Here is an 18,198-nt window from a genome sequence, read left to right as displayed (position 1 = left end):
CTCATTGTGATGTAAATTTGTGTTTCTCTGTTTACTAGTGAAGATGAAAATACCTGTTTAGGAATAAACACACAAACAGTATAAAAACGCCCACAGCAGTGGGAGATGTCAGTTCGGCGCAGCGACTGCTGCTGCGAGGGCTGTGGCAGGGGTGGGAGGGCCTGCGCAGGGGGTGGTGGGGTGCCGAGGGCGTCACCTGCGCGTTCCTTCTCAGGTGACGATTATTTGGTGCCTGTTTCTTACCATCTTAAGCATTATGTTGAAAATGTAAACATTACCTTGGAGTTGCAGTCAGGAAGTTTAGTCATAAAGGTAAGTAGATCGGAATAAGGAACAACACTGAGAAACTGCTGTAGAAAGAGAGAATACCTGGCGCTGTTTGAAGACTGTGATGTCCCAGAAGTTTTACTGAGAAACCTACATTAAAGACTATGTAGTTCTCACAGCCTGCGTGAAACTGTGTGCTCTTCAGTGATTCTTAGGCAGTCTATAAAAAATTAGAGCTCGGAACAAGTCTCCTATAAGAGAAATGGTCCTAGTGAGAAGCATTGACAACTGGTTTTCTGTAAAGGCCTCTGGTAGGGAGCTGAAAAAATCTTAAGTGTATTTTTGTAGTTTCTTCACCGTTTGGATTTTCTTGTCTGTCAGTCATCTGTTCGTATTAATGTCTGTTTTCCTTTTGGGTTTTTGTCTTTTCCTTATTGGTTTTAGGGATTCTTTATGGTTTCTGTTTATTCTTTGTAATTAAAATATGAAAAAAGCGTATTTGAAAATCATTTCAGACTTACCGGAAAGGTGCAGGAATGACACAGAAACTCTCACGTGCCCTCTCTCTGACAGCTGCTTTCTGTCATTCACATCCTTCTCTCACTCTTTACCCCCCGAACTTTTCTTTTGTTTCTCCACCATTTGACAGTAGTTTGCAGGTGTCATGCCACTTCTAAATCTATCCAGGTTCTGTCAGTGGCCCCAGTAATGACCTTTTTAGTCAAAAAATGAGTTTCCTGTTTTTTCTGGTTCAGGATTGAATTCAGAATCATATGTTGCATTCCCTGCTACCCCCCCTTGGTTTTTTCACCTGGAAGAATTCAGCAGCCTTTGTCTTTTATGACTTCGACATTTTTGAAGCGTACACCTCATTTGTTTTGTAGACCAACCCTCAGTCTTGGTAGTGTCTCCTCAGGACTGGGGTCAAGTTATTATGCATTTGGTTAGGAGTGCTCCTGGTGGTGCTGTGGCCTTCCTGAGGGCATCACTTCAGGAGACATGTGATGTCAGCCAGGCTGCTTTCTGCTTGTCCTTAAGAAGTTCTTCCCTGCCTGTATTCTGGTGTGTCCTCTATGTTCCTATGAAAGTTAGGCACATAATCCGCCTGAAATTGATTCAATTGATTGATTTTTTTAGTTTATTGAGAATTTCAAGCGTATGTGAAAGTAAAATAGTACAGTGCAGGTAATGTGCCATCCTTCATCGTCAGCAGTGTCAGTGTGTAGCCAGTCTTGTATTACCTGTAACCTCTGCAGCCCTCTTCAAATCCCAGGCGTATTTCATCGGAAAATGTTTCAGATTGTATCTCTCTAAAAAATAAAGGATTTACAAATATAGCCATAAGAGTTATATCTTAAAAAGTCCCTTAATATGAATGTCTCGTTAATGTTCACATTTCCCTTATTGTCTTGTATGTATATTACAAACATACCCACACACACATACAGTGTGGGTATGTGTCTGTGTGCTCTTTTGTAGTTTGCACTGGAGTCTGGGTAAAAGCTACACATAATTGATTGATATATTTTTTAAGTATCATTTCATCTGTATGTTCTCCCCACAGTTTTTATTAGTTCTCTGAAATTTTTGTTGAAGAAACAAGGGGTTTATCTTGTAGAATTTCTGCTTTTGCTGATTGCATCTCCTGGAGTGTGTTTAGTATGTTCCTCTTACATTTTCTGTAAATTAATAGTTAGAGCTAGAGGTTGATTAGATTCAGGTTTGAATTTGGGCAGGAATAGGGGCTCGGCAGTGTCTTAGTTGGTGGTATGTTCCCCCACCGGGAGCTGCACAGGGTCTCGTTGACTTTTTGTGATGTTAGCCATTAGATGGTCCGAGTGGTGACATCCTGATTCTGTCTTGCCTTGTTAGCTGTGATCCTTCTGTAAACTTCTTGGTTCCTCTGAGGTACAGCATAAGTGCTTCATTCTTTTACTTTTATTTACCAGTTTTCAAAATAGTGGGTCATTTCCTTAACATCCTCCAGAGGTGAGTTTTTTTTCTGAATCATTCTGAATTCATAGAGTTAAGTACTGCATGTGTTTTTTATACTATCCATTATAGTTACTATTCTTATGTTTGAATTGCCCTAGTGTTTGTTCATTGGGAATTTACTCTGGCTGTCATGACATTAGTTGGCTCTCTGCTGTGATGGAATTGGGTTTTGGTTACCTTCTGAGACAGGGTTCTAATTTTTCTTGTGTGAATAGCACTTGTCCAGTGTTGTTTATGAACGTTCTCCTTTCTTCACTCATCTTCAGTGCATGTTTGCATATGAAGATTCTGTGTCGTGGATATTTCTTTATTTGATACTCTTAAAGCATAAAACTGCCTCTTCCGTGTACTGGATAATAGAGGGACCATTTTGAAAGTTGGGAAGAGTGAGTCAGGAAACTAATCAGACTGTATCTAGGTAGGAAAGAGATAGCCTATTCAGAATGTTTTAACTGAAGATCATTTGATGAAGGATTTCTGTTTTATTTGTGAGAAGACCTGCTTCTGATCACTTTATAACGTAAATACGCTGAAAAAAAATGCAGACAACTGACATGACTTCTATGTTATATGAAGATAATTCCCTTAGTAATGATTTACTTGAATGTCTTCATCAGCATTGATTTTTCATTTTTTAATTTTTTCAGTTTGATGAGTGTCAAATGGTCTTTCAGTGGTTTTGATTTTAAATTTTCCTAGTTAATGATGTTGGGCATCTGTCTTCTCCTATCTCATCATAGATTTTAAAACACAAGAGAAAGCATAGGTATTACTTATTATAGTTTCTTCTTTTGCTGAATAATGAACAAGTCCAAAGAAATTAAGATCTCATATTGAGATGAAAAACTAAGATTAAAAGTCTAGTGAGAGCCAACTCCTGTAGCAAAACCTCACATACTTAAAGGGCCAGATGTTCCCTAATATTTGAAAATATGTTTTTCATTATTAAGAAAGATAAAGGAAGGTATAGCAAACTTAACGTGAAAGTACCCAAACCCTAAAGTCCTGGGTACATTTCCCAGTAATCTACAAACTTGCCAGTGTAGTAGGAATAATGCATTGTCTCTTTTTTTCCACAGTGAACTTGAAGACGACTTACTTGGAGAAGATTTGCTGTCTGGCAAAAAGGTAAGAAATACAGGTCTTCCTGAAATTAAATGATAGTCTTTTAATTGCACTTAAAATATAGGAATATGTCTCATGCTTGGGATGTGTTACTGGAAAGTTGGGTATAGATCAAAATTTTGTGAATTGAATTACTCTTTAAATGCACAAAGAGTTGACTGTTTATTAGTAAATTCTCTGATAACTTACAATTCAGGGACTATATCCTTGAAGCGAATATTTTAGTCCCTCCTGTGTATGTCAAGGCATTCTAGCAGCTATTGAGCTTATGAAAACAGTTAACAAAACTACCACTTGTCCTGGAGGAACTTAATATTTGGTGGTTAATATTTTGCATACTGAAAACAAAATATTTTGCATACTGGATCTGGAATTCACTTTTTTGGAGTATTCAGAGATAAGCTTAAAAATAAATATACTCAAATATAACACACATTACATAAATAAGAATAAAAGTGTAAAACTTAATGTAGGAGTTTCTAAACTTTTGATCAAGTAAAAACTTTGAAGTAGTTACTTCTAGTGTGTGTATATCTATTTCTGTATTGTGTATGTATGTATATATATCATTCTACCAATATGTTTTGAATGTTATGAAGTATACATTAAAAATAGAAATAAAAAGTTAAAGATTAAAGTGAAATACTGGATTTTTATTTTATTAACAGTTTAAAGGCACTTGTTATTCACATTCAATATCAAGATAGTTTTTTATGCTTAGTTTTTAAAGACTTCAGATTGTGCTGGCTAGTTTGTCAGCCGTTATACTCAAGCTCATTATACTCTTAGGTGACTGGGTCACACCAGCTGCCTGCTTTATCGCTCTTGTTAGAGTCTCCTTTCAGCCTTACAGCTGATGAAGACCCAGCACTAGGAGTGCTGCTTCTGCCACTGTCCTGTAACTTCCTGTGCCGCATTATTACCATTTGCTCTAATCCATGAATTTGTTGTGGCCACTCTTTTCTGTGTCCTGTTTCTTACTGCACCATCGACCTGCAGGTGTCCTGGCTTTGGCCTGTCACAGCCTTTCCTCCCTTAAGTGGCTCTGTCATCACCTGTATCGCTAGATAAGAATTAGTTCAGTTACCTGTAAACCCACTTGATCTCATACAAGTAAATGTGGATACATCGGAGTGACTGGAAGCAGAAAACCAGTGAGAATTCCCCGCAGCCTGTCCGTGTTGAGCTCATGCTCTGGCCTTAGAGTGCCACAGACGTGCTATGATTCAGTGTGCCAGGGCCAGTCCTTCCTGTGTCATGGTCACAGAGGAAATGAGGAAATGTTTTCTTTCTGGCTCAGTGAGTTAGTCTGCACATCCTTGAAGTGCACTCACTGCCCTTGAGAGTCTACTACCCTAATGTAGACACGTTGTTTCCACTGTAATTATTTAAGATGCTTTAGTGAGGAGTACCAGTTAGATGTTAAAATGTTTAATTATTGTAAAATTTTTTTACATGAAGTTGGATTTCTACCTTTGGGCAAGCCTGATGTATCTAGTTTGCCCTGTGTTTCTCTCAGGGAGCCCCATGAGCCCTACTGATTTCACGAGTCTTCATGGTCACTTGCTCTTTTTTTGCCCTGCTTCCTGCACACCACCTCAGGCAGACTCCTCCTCAGCTGTCCTACCCTTGCCTGAGGAATTACTTCCCACTAATTCATTGGATGTAGTCGTAGAAAGTCAGTTTTGGCCTCAGGGATTTAGTCTGACTCTGCATCCCAGCTTTATCAGTAAAGTGGGTATTTTGGTCATTTTGATCATTATTTTGTGCCTCCCGTGTCTGTTACTCATCAGGTTCAGAACTGACACAGGAAGTTGAATCCTCAGAACTCAAAAAAAGTAAGATTTGATTGCCATCAGGGCCACCACAACATATATCCTCTATTTTGTTTGTTTGGTGTGTTATTTATTGGTTCACTGATTTTTGACAAATATTTAAAAGTTGAACCAAAAAACTCAAGGAAGTAGCCTTTAATGAATGAAATCTGGCTTTTATTGAATTGTTAATTTTTAAAGACTTCCTGTGTTTTTATTTAATGAATTAAGCAGCTAAATTTAGATTGTCCTGTAGCAGGCCTGGCTCATCCCTGCCGATGGATAACAGATTCTGTTGGCAACTAATAAGAACTACTAATAAGATTGATATTTTTAGCTTACATCAAAACTGCTGTAATGAAGAGTATATATAGACCTGTTTTTTGAAATTTAGTTTTATAAGCTATAAAATGCCAGGAAAAGACTGCTTATTTGTTTCTTTCATCTTTAAGTAGAAACACAAGTTTTTTTCTTTCTTTTTTTTCCCCTTATGTGTGTGTTGGGGGTAGGGAAGTGGTAATTTATACGTATCACAGAAATAATTTTAATAGAGGAGGAAGGTGTAAAGCCCTCACTACCCTTAAATCTAAGGTACTGGTGTGTATTTAACTTAACAGAACTTGGAACTGTAGAAATTTGACCAGTTGTCAAAATCACTAGGCTGCCTCTGCCGACTGACGTGATGAGTGCACAAACCTGTCAGGAACAAGAGTGGGGTCTAACTTAGTCAGAGTCATTTTCATGTGTCATCTATACTGGACAAGCCAAAGTTTTATTTTAGTCCCTTACCATTTCAGTGGGGCAACCCAGTTACCTAAAATCTGCCTGTTTCTAAAATTCCACTATTTTTTTTGTTTGTTTAAAACATCTTTAGATTTTTGAGCACTGACAGTATTAAATTTAGTCAAATCTTAAGGATACCATTTTTTTGTGTGTATGATAAGAAAAATTATTTGGTAGGAAAGCCTTTTTTTTTTTCTTTTTCTTTTGTTAGGATCATTATACTTGCTGCTTCTATACTTATTTGACTGTGCATCTAAAAATTTGTCTGAGGTAGTTAGCTAGTATGCCATATGTGGAATCTTTTCTTTCTTTTTATTATTTTTTTTAAGTTGTTTTTGTTGTTGTTAGTGGAAGTACTGGGGATTGAACCCAGGACCTGTGCATGCTAAGAACGCACTTTACCACTGAGCTATGCCCTCCGCCTATATGTGGAATCTTGACTTTTGGCTGGTTATATCAAACTGAGAAAACTTTCTGAATGGCAAATGTTCTAATAACAAGGTTAGAAAGAATCCAGTCAGCGTAATTGTGCACTTTTGTAACAAGTAACAACATGTAGAAGTGACTTGCATTAATTACATTTCTTATTTTAATTAGAATCAGTCGGATTTGTCAGATGAAGAGTTGAATGATGATCTTTTACAGAGCGATAATGAAGACGAAGAAAATTTCAGGTACTCAGTATTAGCTCATTAAAATGTTCTTTAAATTGATAGTAACTATAAATTATAATTATAATGGGATATAATTGATAATGTGGTACTGTATCTTTAACATATGATTATATTCTAAACGGGGTATTAATGTAATTCTTCAGTGTGGAAGCCATATATATTTTCCTATAGATAGATCAACTGTTTAAACTCAGTACTGGTCTTGTATTTAATGACCTCTGTGAGCTCTGTTGTGTACAGGTACGTACAGGTCTTTTAAAGAATTCCTTTGTTTGAATAGGGGGCAGTGGCCTCAGACTCTTGATACTGTTGGTTGCTGTTTGATGTTACTGCTTTTGTTTTCATTTTAGATAGTTTTTATTTATACTTAATCTGTTAAGTGAATTGTCATTTTGGCAATTCTTTTTGACTACTTTAGACTCTAGCTGACTATCTGAATATAATTGTTTTTGTCTGCTTGGGCTGCAATAACAAAATATCATAAACTGGATAACTTACAAACAACAGAAATTTATATTTATTTCTCACAGTTCTGGAGGCTGGGAGTCCAAGGCCAAGGTGCTAGCGTGGCTGGGTTCTGGTGAAGACCCCCAGCCCTCCCACTGTGTGCTCCAGTGGTGGGAGGTGTCAGGAAGCCATCTTGGGTCCCTTTTCTGAGGTCACTAATCCCATTCACAAGGTTCTGCTCTCATGACCTGGGCCCCTCCCCAAATCACCTCCAGACACCGTCACATTGGATATTAGGATTCAGTACATGAATTTTGGGGGGGACACACACATACTCAGTCCACGGCAATGACGACTGTCTTTCTGTTGTTGACACAGTAAGCTCTGTTATCGAAGAGGAAGGGGTATTTCGTGTACTGTTAGGCAGAATAAGTTTTTCAGTTTTATGAGGAAGCATTTATTGTGAAAATGTAAAGAGACACTTCTTGCTTATAAATGTAATTAACAAATATATGCCATTATTGAGCTGTTGTAGATTTGTTGTAATAGGTTTTCTAACATAGAGTAACTTTTATGGATAAAAATAAGTTTTAAATTAATTTATTCTATCAGTTTAAGTTTCTCTGTTCCATTCTCTGACATCATTATTATACTTTGATCTTTTGACTTATTCAAATTGCCCTTGAACTATACCTTTGAAAAAAATTTTTGGGCTGTATAGTATTTTCAAGTCTATATGGCATACTCAGTTTTTTATTAGGATTAGATACTAATATGTGTAACTTAGATTTATCTACAAAACCTTGCATTTTAAGTGCTGTTATCTTGCCTCCTAATTATTTGGCATTTAGCTGTTGTTATTTAATAGGTGGAATATGATTTTTTTGCAGTTTTAAACCATCTTTATTTTACTCAGAAATTAACTTTTTAAAAATTTTTATTTTTTTTTTTCATTTTGGGGGTTAGGTAATTAGACTTTATTTATTTATTCATTTTTTTTTTAATGGAGGTACTGGGGATTGAACCCAGGACCTTGTACATGCTAAGCATGCACTCTACCACTGAGGTATACCCCAAACTGCTTTAAAAAATTTTTTTATTTTCGGGGGGAGGTAGTTAGGTTTATTTACTTATTTATTTTAACGGAGGTACTGGGGACTGAGCTCTGAGCTTCCCCCAGAAATTAACTTCTTTTTTTTTTGAAATTTGTGACTAGTACAAACTTTAGTCAAACACTGGAATGTATTTTCACACAGATTTTTAATATTTTGATTTTTTAAATAGGAGTTTATAGTTTGCACCACAGATTTAAAAAAGAAAACAGATTGCTCTTAAAATTCCATCTGTGGTTTTCTGTTTATAGGTTAATACTCCTATTTTTCCTTTGAGATCTTAGAAAACAGGTGCCGCCCTCGTCATTCTGAAAGTCGCAGTGGGACGGCATCGGCTTGCTCTCAGTCTCAGGCTTTCGCCGGTTAGACCTGCCTCCCGTGGCGGAGCCGGCCGTCCTGCTCAGATAGCCTGCAGCCGGCGGCGGCGGGGGTCCTGTGCGCCAGAGGAGTCCCCGGTGCTGGCTTAGTGTGCAGCGCACTGAGCTCTGCCTTTGCGCGTTGTGGTAGTCCGTGTGCGTCGGTCGGTCTCTGGCCTACCTTTGCCAGTTTTTGCAACAGTTAATTTATGTAATGATTTAGTTTGGAGCTCTACTCCAGTGGTGGGCCTTCCTTTGTATTTCTGTTCTCTCTAGTTCTCAGGGTGTCACAATTAGTCTGAACACCACATCTGGCATGGTCACATCGTTTGAACTGTCTGACAACACTAATGACCAGTCTGGAGAACAAGAATCCGAGTACGAGCAAGGAGAGGATGAACTCGTTTATCACAAGTCCGACGGGTCTGAGTTGTATGCTCACGAGTACGCGGAAGAAGGACAGTATGAAGGCCACGGCGCTGAGCTGACGGAAGAGCACATGGAGTATGTGGACGAGCCGGAGGAGGGGCAACTGTACAGCGACGAGGTGTTAGACATCGAGATCAATGAGCCTTTAGATGAGTTCACAGTGAGTCTTCCTCCTTTGTGTGGCTAAAGATAACGTGGCTGCCTGGGCATAGGTTTCCAGACTGATTTGAAATCTATTTCTCTCCCCTGGGAGGGAGGGAAATTAGACCTTATTATCACTGTCTGCCAGTTTCTTTATCTGAGCTATGACAAAGTTTGTGTTGACAGCTTGTTTGGCTGGAGGTAATGCTCCTTTGTCATTCTGGAAGGCTGCGCAGAATTGTGACCTTGAGGATTGCACCCTAAGGAAGAAAACAGCTTTGTGTGGTGGAGATACACTGTGAATTGTTAGAAGTACTTAATGCAGAGCTTTTATCCAGGCTTTAGACAAGATCTGATAAAGTCCTTCTAAGGTGAAAAGATTATTGACCTGCTAAAGACATCTTTAAGGTGCTAATATTCCAAAGTGATTGATGTCCTGTTCATTCATCCTTTTTTGTAACTGAGAACTGTCTAAACATGAATAAAGAGATTGGAGGTTAGTTTAGGAAATGTCACACATAATTTGTTATCTGTAATCAGGAAGCAAAGATTGTGCTGATTTTTATTTCAGAAAGGTGGTTCTGGTAGGTAGTTTTTTTTTTTTTTTTTTTTTTAGGTTGAATTGTCAAGGAAAAAAGGTGCTGGTGAAATACTGCTCATCTGTCTTGATTCATTATTAAAAGACATTTGTTTTTAAAACAAGCCTTTAATGAATTTATGTTGGAAGGATGTGATCTCCGTAGCTGCAGTAGAATTTTGGGGTTTTCTGGACACTGGGCTTCACTGAGGTGAAGTATCAGTGGGGCTGCTGGGATGGGGTGAAGGCACGCAGAGTTAGGGTTAGAGAGCTACCTTTATCTCTTAATGTTTTCATTCAGAGTAAGCTTGCATTTCAGAAAAAAAATATGTGTGTATGGTTTTGAAAGGGATTAGTTGTTTATGTGGAGCCTTAGAATACTTGGTTCTAGACACAGATGTGTTTGTGCATGTCAATGGTTATTTTTAAGATTTGATTCCTTTTGAATGCTTTCTCTTCAGTAGATACAGTAATGAAAAGTGTTTGTAGCTTTGGTAAACAGAATCATGTAAAAGGCATTGGTACTTGTTCTTTTGATAACTCTGTAATGGTCTGTTTTGGTAGTAAATCCTTCAGTAGTGTGGACAGGTGCTGTCTGGCATACTGGTGTGTTTGTATGCTATGTTAAAGTGGGACACTATAATTTAAAATGTTTCCTAAAAATTAAGCCAGAATTCTTTAAAAATGGGCCTGGTTATTCCCTGATAAGAGCATTTTATTATTTCTACCACTCACCTGAAAAGTAAGGTGGTTGGTCAACATCTTGTACATTCAACAGCTCAACAGATATGTACCAGCCCAAGCGGTGGGCACGTAAATATTGCTGAAACATGAGACATGAAGCATGGCCCCTGCTTTCTGTGAACTTGGAATTTAGTGGAACAAGTCACAGTGTGGAAAGGGCTTGATAGTGCTTGTGTGTGGTCATGTAAGAAGACCACACATGGGAAGAGATAAATGGACTTAAGCTGTGAAATACTTTTCCCCAGCTCTGCAGTGCAGGCTTCTTACTGTCCTCTTAGGCTGTCACTGATGCACACGTTATTCATTATTAGACTAACGAACATATGATTAGATTGTATCTCCACATGTCCCAGTGGTATTTTCATTTATTAAATGGTTTATGTGGTTCCTGTCCTCATTAGGACTTGTTAACTCTAAAGCTAGAGTTGAACGCTGCTGATCAGAAGTATGTTCTACCTGCTCGAGCTCACTCATAAGGCCACAAGGAGGGATTCTGTGTATAACTGAGCGTAGAATCATAAAGCCACAGAAGTTTACGATGGGAAGGGACACTTTTACATGAGAAGAAACCGAGATCCACATAAAAACTTGGTAGTATAACTCTGGTGTTCTTTCCTATCATACTCGAAAGAAGATTTTTAAGTTTTTTTGAATTTTGTTGTCCTGATCTTGAGAGTGAATTAGGATTTGATATAAAAACGTATATTCTTCTGTTAGGAAGGAATGTACATTGTTTATTATTTAGCAGAATCGTAGAGCATTGTTTGTCAGGTGATTTGTACTTTTGAGCACAATCATATTTATTTAGGGCCTTTAAAGTTAACATAGACTGAGATTTCATAAAACATTGTTCTGTAAGAACAGTTTCAGATTGCTAATTTACGGAACAGCAGATTTCTGCTTCCCAGCGGGGATTTGGTGGTGTAGACTAGGCTCCGTTGTGTACTGGCTGAAGGTTTTGATTCACATCACCTGACCTTATTTGAAATCCGACAGTTCTGCTCTCAGTGAATTATGGGTAGTGCTGGTGGCTCTTTCTGATAGGATGGTACAGTGTCTTGGGAAGTGAAACCCAGTGTGTGTGGCTACTCTGGAGGGACAGTTGTGGGAACTGAGGTGCTCTGTCACCTTAAATGCAGCTGTTTTCTTTGTAGTGAGACTGGTGTGTGTTCTCAGCAGGTCGTTCGCTCTTCCTTGCCCACCTCGTAACTGATCATTTCAGCTAGTGGCTGGGGCTGCTGGGACATTCAGCCCCCCGGGTAGCATCAGGCCCTGTCACTTGTTAGGAGTGCCCGTGGGAGCCCTTTCTCTTGCAGTTGTTGTTTTTAGCCAGCTTGCTTGCTTCCTTCCGTATGCCCTCAAGAGATGCCTGCCTGCTGATGTGCCCCTTGCATTTCATACATTCCTGGAATCATCCTTCTAACTGGATGGGGTGGCTAATGGAGAAGTGAATTCTAGCATGTGATTTTTAATAAAGCTCCTTCGTTGAATTGAATTGCTTGTACTTTTGTTGTCTTCTGTTGCTGTGAAAATGGTTTGATTGGGCATGATTCCAGCCCCCTTACTGCTGCTGAGCTGCTCTGGGCAAGTGTACGCACACTAGCTTTTTGAGATTATTTTCCCTTACAGTTGATTTTAAGAAGAGCTGTTTGTCAGAGCTCTTAGGGGAGCTGGAAGCTGAGCCTGTGTCGCTCACTGCAGCGACCGGGTTGGCATACTGCGCTCCGCTCTCGCGGCCACTCGGGAGGCCTCCTCCGGGGGTGTGCTTAGTGCTGTCCACTCCGTCTGGTAATTGCCAAAGGAAAAACTCGCTAACATAACTAAGCATGAGTCATGAAGATGAACAGTGCTTAAACCCCCCAAGCTCTAGGAGGAAAACTTACTTTCTCTTTAATGGCTGTTAGGATGAAGAATACTTGCAGGCTTGTGGGCAGCAAGGGATGAAAGAGCAGGAAGACTGTGTTGCTGAAGCGGAATTAGATGAGATAACTGATTTCCAGGTTGCTCCTGAAACTGAAGAGGTATTTGTTCATCTTTTAAAGAGTCCAAAAGTTTGTGGGTTTTTTTTTTCTTCCAGATTTAAAACGAGCCTCTTTTTAGTGTTAGTGAGAAGTTCATACATCTCTTCTTTGAAGTGTGAGTGCAGTAAAAAAACAAAAAACAGAAAATGCCCCTGAGCTTTCTAGTCTTTGGGCAGTGAGTTCTGCTGAGCTGTGATTTCCAGATAGCTGTTTGCCCTTTGAGTGTTAGAATGTTTTAAATGTTTTATGGGGATGTGCCTAGAAATCTTTCAGAATGTGAAGCATATGTTAGTGCTTTGGAAGGAGTGCTGTGATTATTTTAAATTAATTATTATTAATTAATTTTGAGCATTATTTCAAAAATACTGCGAAGTTCCCTCTATTTAGGTGCTGTGTTAGGTGCTGAAGAAACAAGGATAATTGAGAAGCTTGGTTCTTATGCTCAAAGAACTTGAAGCCTAATAGAGGAGAGAGAAAATGTGGGCCAATTCCAGTGATGTGAACGTAGAAATAGAGCCTCCCAGAAGAGAGGCTGCGGTGCATGCTGTAGGAGCTCGCAGAGGCCTCTCTGGTCAGGTGTGCGTCTGGAGGCGGTGTGGGGGAGGGCGGGGGCGCTGAGATTTTATGGAGGAGACCTCCCCCGTGAGGCAGGTCTGGGACAACGGACGCCATTGGGACGCCATTGGGACGCCATTGGGACTTGCAGAGCTGTGGCGTGAGGTGCAGGCTCACAGGTTCTTGGAACTTGTCCCGCGGGCCAGCCTGTGGCCGTAGAATCGTTCCATGGCCTTAGGACTTGCTGGTTTAATTTTTTTTCTCATTATTTATGTTTTTTTTCTAAATTATTTTCCTTAATACTTTTTTCTTTCTTTTTCTCAAGAAATCATGAGAAGTGGTATTTCCCTGGCTTAGGTTATTTACTTTAGGTCTTACCCCAAAGTCTTAGAAACTCAGTATACAGAACACTTTATTTACCCTTGTCCGCCTAATGCAGCGCTGTGACAGCACGTGAGCACGTGTGCCATGTGCAGGCACTTTCTGGGGCACATCCTTGCTCTTCCCCAACAAGCTAAATTTGTTTTTTTTTTTTTCTTGCTTTCTCTCTGTCTCGCTCTTACTCTTTGAAATAATTTGAGCTTAGAGAAAAGATAGAAGAATAGTAGAAAGAGCCCTTTGCCCACATTCTCCAGTTGTAGACAAATATATTTAGCCCAAGGAACCAAGACAAAGCTGAAGAAGACTTGAATGAGAAGTGGTTTCCCTGTCGGTGACGGCTCTGTGCTGACTGAGTGGTCGGCCCCTGCACCGAGGTTCGGGGAGACCGTGACCTCCTCTGCGCTCTGCCCAGGGAAAAGCCAGCACAAGCCTAGGTCAGACCTGGGAAAGGGTGATCTGGGCGAAAGGCGTCAGAGAGAGAAGTCTAAGAAGCCGTCAAAGGAGGGTGTGTGGGTGGGTAGCGGGGCAGCAGAGGGAGCTGTGAAGAGTGTTCTGGGAGTGAGTGGTAGAGAGGGAAATGGAGGAACCCAGCACCCGTTAATTAGTTCGTGTCCTATGAGTTTGTGGTATTTTGTAGTTGGAAAATTAATTTCATTGGTTTCCCCCCATAGTTTATTCTTTGAGTATTTCAGGTGATAATTGTCCTTACTCTGATAATGTGTTGTGTTTGTAGCATTTTTAGAATGAGAAAAGATTTTGTAGATTTTAATCCTTAAGTGCTCTCTGGAGATACAAATTATTCTATTGTAAAGCAGTTAAAGAGTAAGAATGCTGGTAGGTGTGATACTATTGCCTGGGTGCCTTCTGGAACTGACAGGCTGTTGCTTGTAGATCCAGGTATTTCAGACTTCAATTCCTAATCTGTATTCATTAAAACATTGAGGCAAAAGTATGTTTTTATTTAAAAGATGGTAATTTTGCCTTCTATTTTCAGTGTCTTCGAAGAGAGATTGAGGGAGAGAGAGCAGTATTTTTGGAGGAACGTTAATGATCATTAATGACCAGCCTTAAAGTAAATGAACTCATATCATGTGTGAGTTATATGACAATATGTCACACATACTTGGGAAGTCTTAATCATTTGGGGAAAAGTTAGATCCCTCCCTTGTACCTTATGCTAGTACAGATCTCAGATTAACTCACACCAAACTGTAAGTGTATTAGAAGAAAGTGTTTTGATAATGGTGCTGACTGCCCTTTGTTCCTGACTTCGTCTTAGCCTTCGTCTTACCTACAAAACAGAAAACTCACCAAATAGTACAAATTTATTTCTCACTAATGTAAAAAAATTCCAGAAGGCACTTCAGATCTGGTATTGGCCTCACTAGGTAGTAGGTACTGAGGCTCCTTCCAGACTTCCATCGCACAGTTCCAGAGCTGCTGCTCTTAGCGTGGTCCATCCAAGCAGCGGATTGCAGGGAAACTGAAAGGGTCCGTGCCCACTCTTTGAAGACACGTCCCAGAGTTCTGAGACAAGTTTGTAAGCGTGTGACAGCAAGTTCAGTTAAAATTGGGAGTTTTGTGATTAAGGATGTGACAGAATGAGTAAAACTGAGCACTAAGTTGTCCTGGTTTTAGTCTTTTACTGCTCTTGGTGTTAGGCCTTTCGAAGCCATAAAGGGAAAGAATGACTTACTCACATTTAAATACTCCAGAACACTGTAAACAGGCTCAGAAAAATGACAGTATGGGAAAGTGTTTACATATGAGCTTAAGAATTAACATATTTGGTGAAGTTAATATATTCAGTATGGAAGAGTTAATATATTCAGTACATAGTATGTTCAGTATATACAGATGAGCACTCCGATAGAAAGAAGGGCAAGTAATATGAGAAAGTAATCAACAAACAAGATAAATAAAAGACCAATGAGTATATAAAATATGTTCAATAAAATAACAAAACAATTGAAATTCTATTTTAATATTGGCAAAAAAATTGGTCAGATATAGTCTAATCTATTTGGGGACTATTTTGGAATTATTGTCTGCCAGGAGACATTTTTCCATGGGTCTAACATGTCTCTGCATGTTTTGGGAAAAAGTGCTGACTGCCTTTTGTTCCTGACTAGCTTTTCAAAGATGTTTCTGTAGCAACAGCATAGGAGAGATGTGTCTTCCTCTGGAGCAAGGGGCAGGTGTGCTTTATGCTCATTATTACAGACTTGGGTTCCCTAAACTCAGAGCCCCTCCTGTAATTCAGCTTCCTCAAGGAATAAATTGTCCTAGTCTGTGATGAGGAGTCTCATGCCTTCTCATAGCCTTCATGAAACAGTGGCAGGCTGCCTTATTAGCTGCAAGAAGGGTAAAATCACAGACCCTTCCTTCACTGTTCATTAACAGAATCAAAAGCTTGAAAGTAATTCCACTTTGATGAAGTTATCCAAAAATTAATCTAGGATGTGTTCGAAGGTAACATGAACCAGGTATTTGTTTGCAGCCTTGAAAATAAATGGCACCAACTTAGATTTTTCTAAAGGGTTAAGTAAATGACGGCCAGAGGACTACAGGTCACCAAAGGATATCCTAGCTCTCTGTTGGACATGGAAAGGGGCTTGTGATACGTTAAGTGAAAAGAACAAGCTAATAGAATTCCTCCCCTTCCGTCCCTCTATGACTTTGCACATCTAAGTGTGTGTGAGAGTAATAGTGATTACCTCTAGATTGTGATATATTTTATACTTTGTACACCAAATATCCTAAAATATTTTTGCCGTTAATTTAACTTGTGAACAGGGAAATATAGGGTGGTTTAAATTTGACCTTGGTCATTTGGAAGGCAAAGAACTAGATTGCATTTGTTTAACTCCTGTGATTTCTAGTTGCTGTTAACTCACATGAAACATCCTTATGGTTGTTTTCAATATGAATCTTTTTATAGAGCAGAAAGTAAAATCTCACATTATTTGTTTTTTTTCGTTTAAGCTGTATGTCCCATACTTTAATTTTAAATACAGTATTTTAAGAAATTACTCATACTTTTACTTTCTTATCCTCTGTCTCTGATGGTTGGTTTGTTTACTTTTTTATGTTGCTTATTTTTGAATTGACTGAAAACTCTTTGTAATGTTCTTTGCTCTCAGGAGTTTGTATTCTGAGGGGCAGGTAATTGGGTTTTTTCATTAATTTCCGCTTGGAACACGTGCTGCGGATTGAACCTGGGACCTTGCGTGCTGAGTATGGGCTCTGCCAGTCGAGCTGTACCCTTCCCCGTGGAGCTCCCAGTCCTGGGAGGCGGGCGATGTGCTGGGCTTCTCCGCTAGCAGCAAACGCTGTGGGCTTGTTCTCTTACCTCTAGTGGAATCACTGCGTGCCAGTCAATCGGAAAGGTCGTTACTGAGAACTGGTGTGCGTGGCGCTGCTGTGGGTGCTGGGAAGCGGGTGTTGTGTACTGTTTCAGTGTCTTTTGACAGGCTTTGTCTTTGGAAGGCTGTCCTCCTATCTTTTTCAGAAGTCTAACTAAATTGCATAGTCCTTAGGGAGAGAAATAGTTTTCATTTGCCACATATTCCTGTGTCTTAGTGTCTCCCTAGTTTTTTGACCCATTTTCTTAAATTAGCTGTCTGCAGCGTGTTGATGAACCAGACCTTTGCACTCCATCTTGTGTTGCAGTGTTCATGGCTCTGGTTGCTCAAACTGTAGGTAGAAAACGTCTTGCAGTTTTTCAGACAACTTCATTCTAGGCACTGTGTTTAAGTACACATTAGAATCTGAATCATGGAACTAAAAAGTAATTTCAATTGAAAGGTCTGTTTTAGATGTCTCCTTTTATTTAACTGATATTCTTGCTTGGTTAGTACAAAGAAATCAGTATACTTGAAACAAATGAGAAAGATGTAATATGAAGACTGACTCTCAGCCTTTCTAATTCTACAGCCACATCAGTGCCATTTGTGCTGTTGTCTTCATACGTGGTTAAAAAGGTTTGCTGTTTTAGATAGTTTTGGCTTGTGTAGAGGAACAAATGAGAAGTTGAAAAAAGTCCTTACACTATTGGCATGTAAAATGCTTTTTAGGTGGTGATAACTTTTACATTCAGCAGAATGGCACGGATCTGAGCATACAGTTCTGTGTTTTGATTTGTGTATGCATCCGAGTTACCATCCTTCTGTTGGTGAGAAACAGTTCCATTATGCCAGAAAGTTCCTCCTGTTTCTTTCTGTTCAGATCTGACTCCTCTCACAGGCAAGCAGTGTTCTTACTTCTGTTGACTTACATTAGTCTATCCTGTTCTAGAACTTCATGTGAATGTGCTCATACAGTATGGAATAATACAGTACTCTGTGTCTGGTTTCTTTTGCTCACTGTAATGTTTTTGAGGTTTCATCTAAGTGGTCACGTATGTCAATAGTCAACACTTCATTCTGTTTTACGGATATACCTTTGTTTATTTTCTCCTGATAATCGATATTTGGGTTGTTTCTAGTTTTTTTGTTATTATGAGTAAAGTAACTATAAAGTTTATTTTACACATCTTTTTGTGGACATATCTTTTCGTTTTCTTTGGCATGAACTAGAAGTGGGGTCACTGACAGAGTAGAAGTATGTTTAATGCTGCGGGAAATAGCCAGATGGGTTTCCGGAGTGTTTATACCATTTTATACTCCCACCAGTCATGTGTGAGTCTCATTTCTCCATCATTTGATATTTGTTAGGTTTTTTCCATTTAGTTCTTCTAATGGGTATCTCATCATGGTTTTAATCTGTATTTCTCTGA

At 39.3% G+C, this 18,198-nt stretch overlaps 1 protein-coding gene across 8 annotated transcripts in view; it reads left to right on the top strand.

Annotated features, from left to right (window-relative positions):
- Nucleotides 1–18,198, top strand: part of RBM33 (RNA binding motif protein 33) — a 104,294-nt gene that overhangs the window by 11,540 nt on the left and 74,556 nt on the right. For 7 of the 8 annotated variants that reach the window (XM_072964092.1, XM_072964091.1, XM_072964090.1 and 4 more), the window contains exons 3-5: nt 3,342–3,390; nt 6,582–6,658; nt 8,850–9,162. In XM_072964092.1, coding sequence (XP_072820193.1) covers nt 3,342–3,390; nt 6,582–6,658; nt 8,850–9,162 — 439 coding nt within the window. Of the gene's footprint in view, nt 1–3,341; nt 3,391–6,581; nt 6,659–8,849; nt 9,163–12,374; nt 12,486–18,198 lie in introns of those variants that run through there. The other variant, XM_072964094.1, reaches the window with a different exon arrangement.

Source organism: Vicugna pacos, chromosome 7 (genome assembly GCF_048564905.1).
Source record: "Vicugna pacos chromosome 7, VicPac4, whole genome shotgun sequence".
Taxonomy (NCBI): Eukaryota; Metazoa; Chordata; class Mammalia; order Artiodactyla; family Camelidae; genus Vicugna; species Vicugna pacos.
Note: the sequence above shows the minus strand (reverse complement) of the source record. Positions and strands in the feature narration are given on the sequence as shown.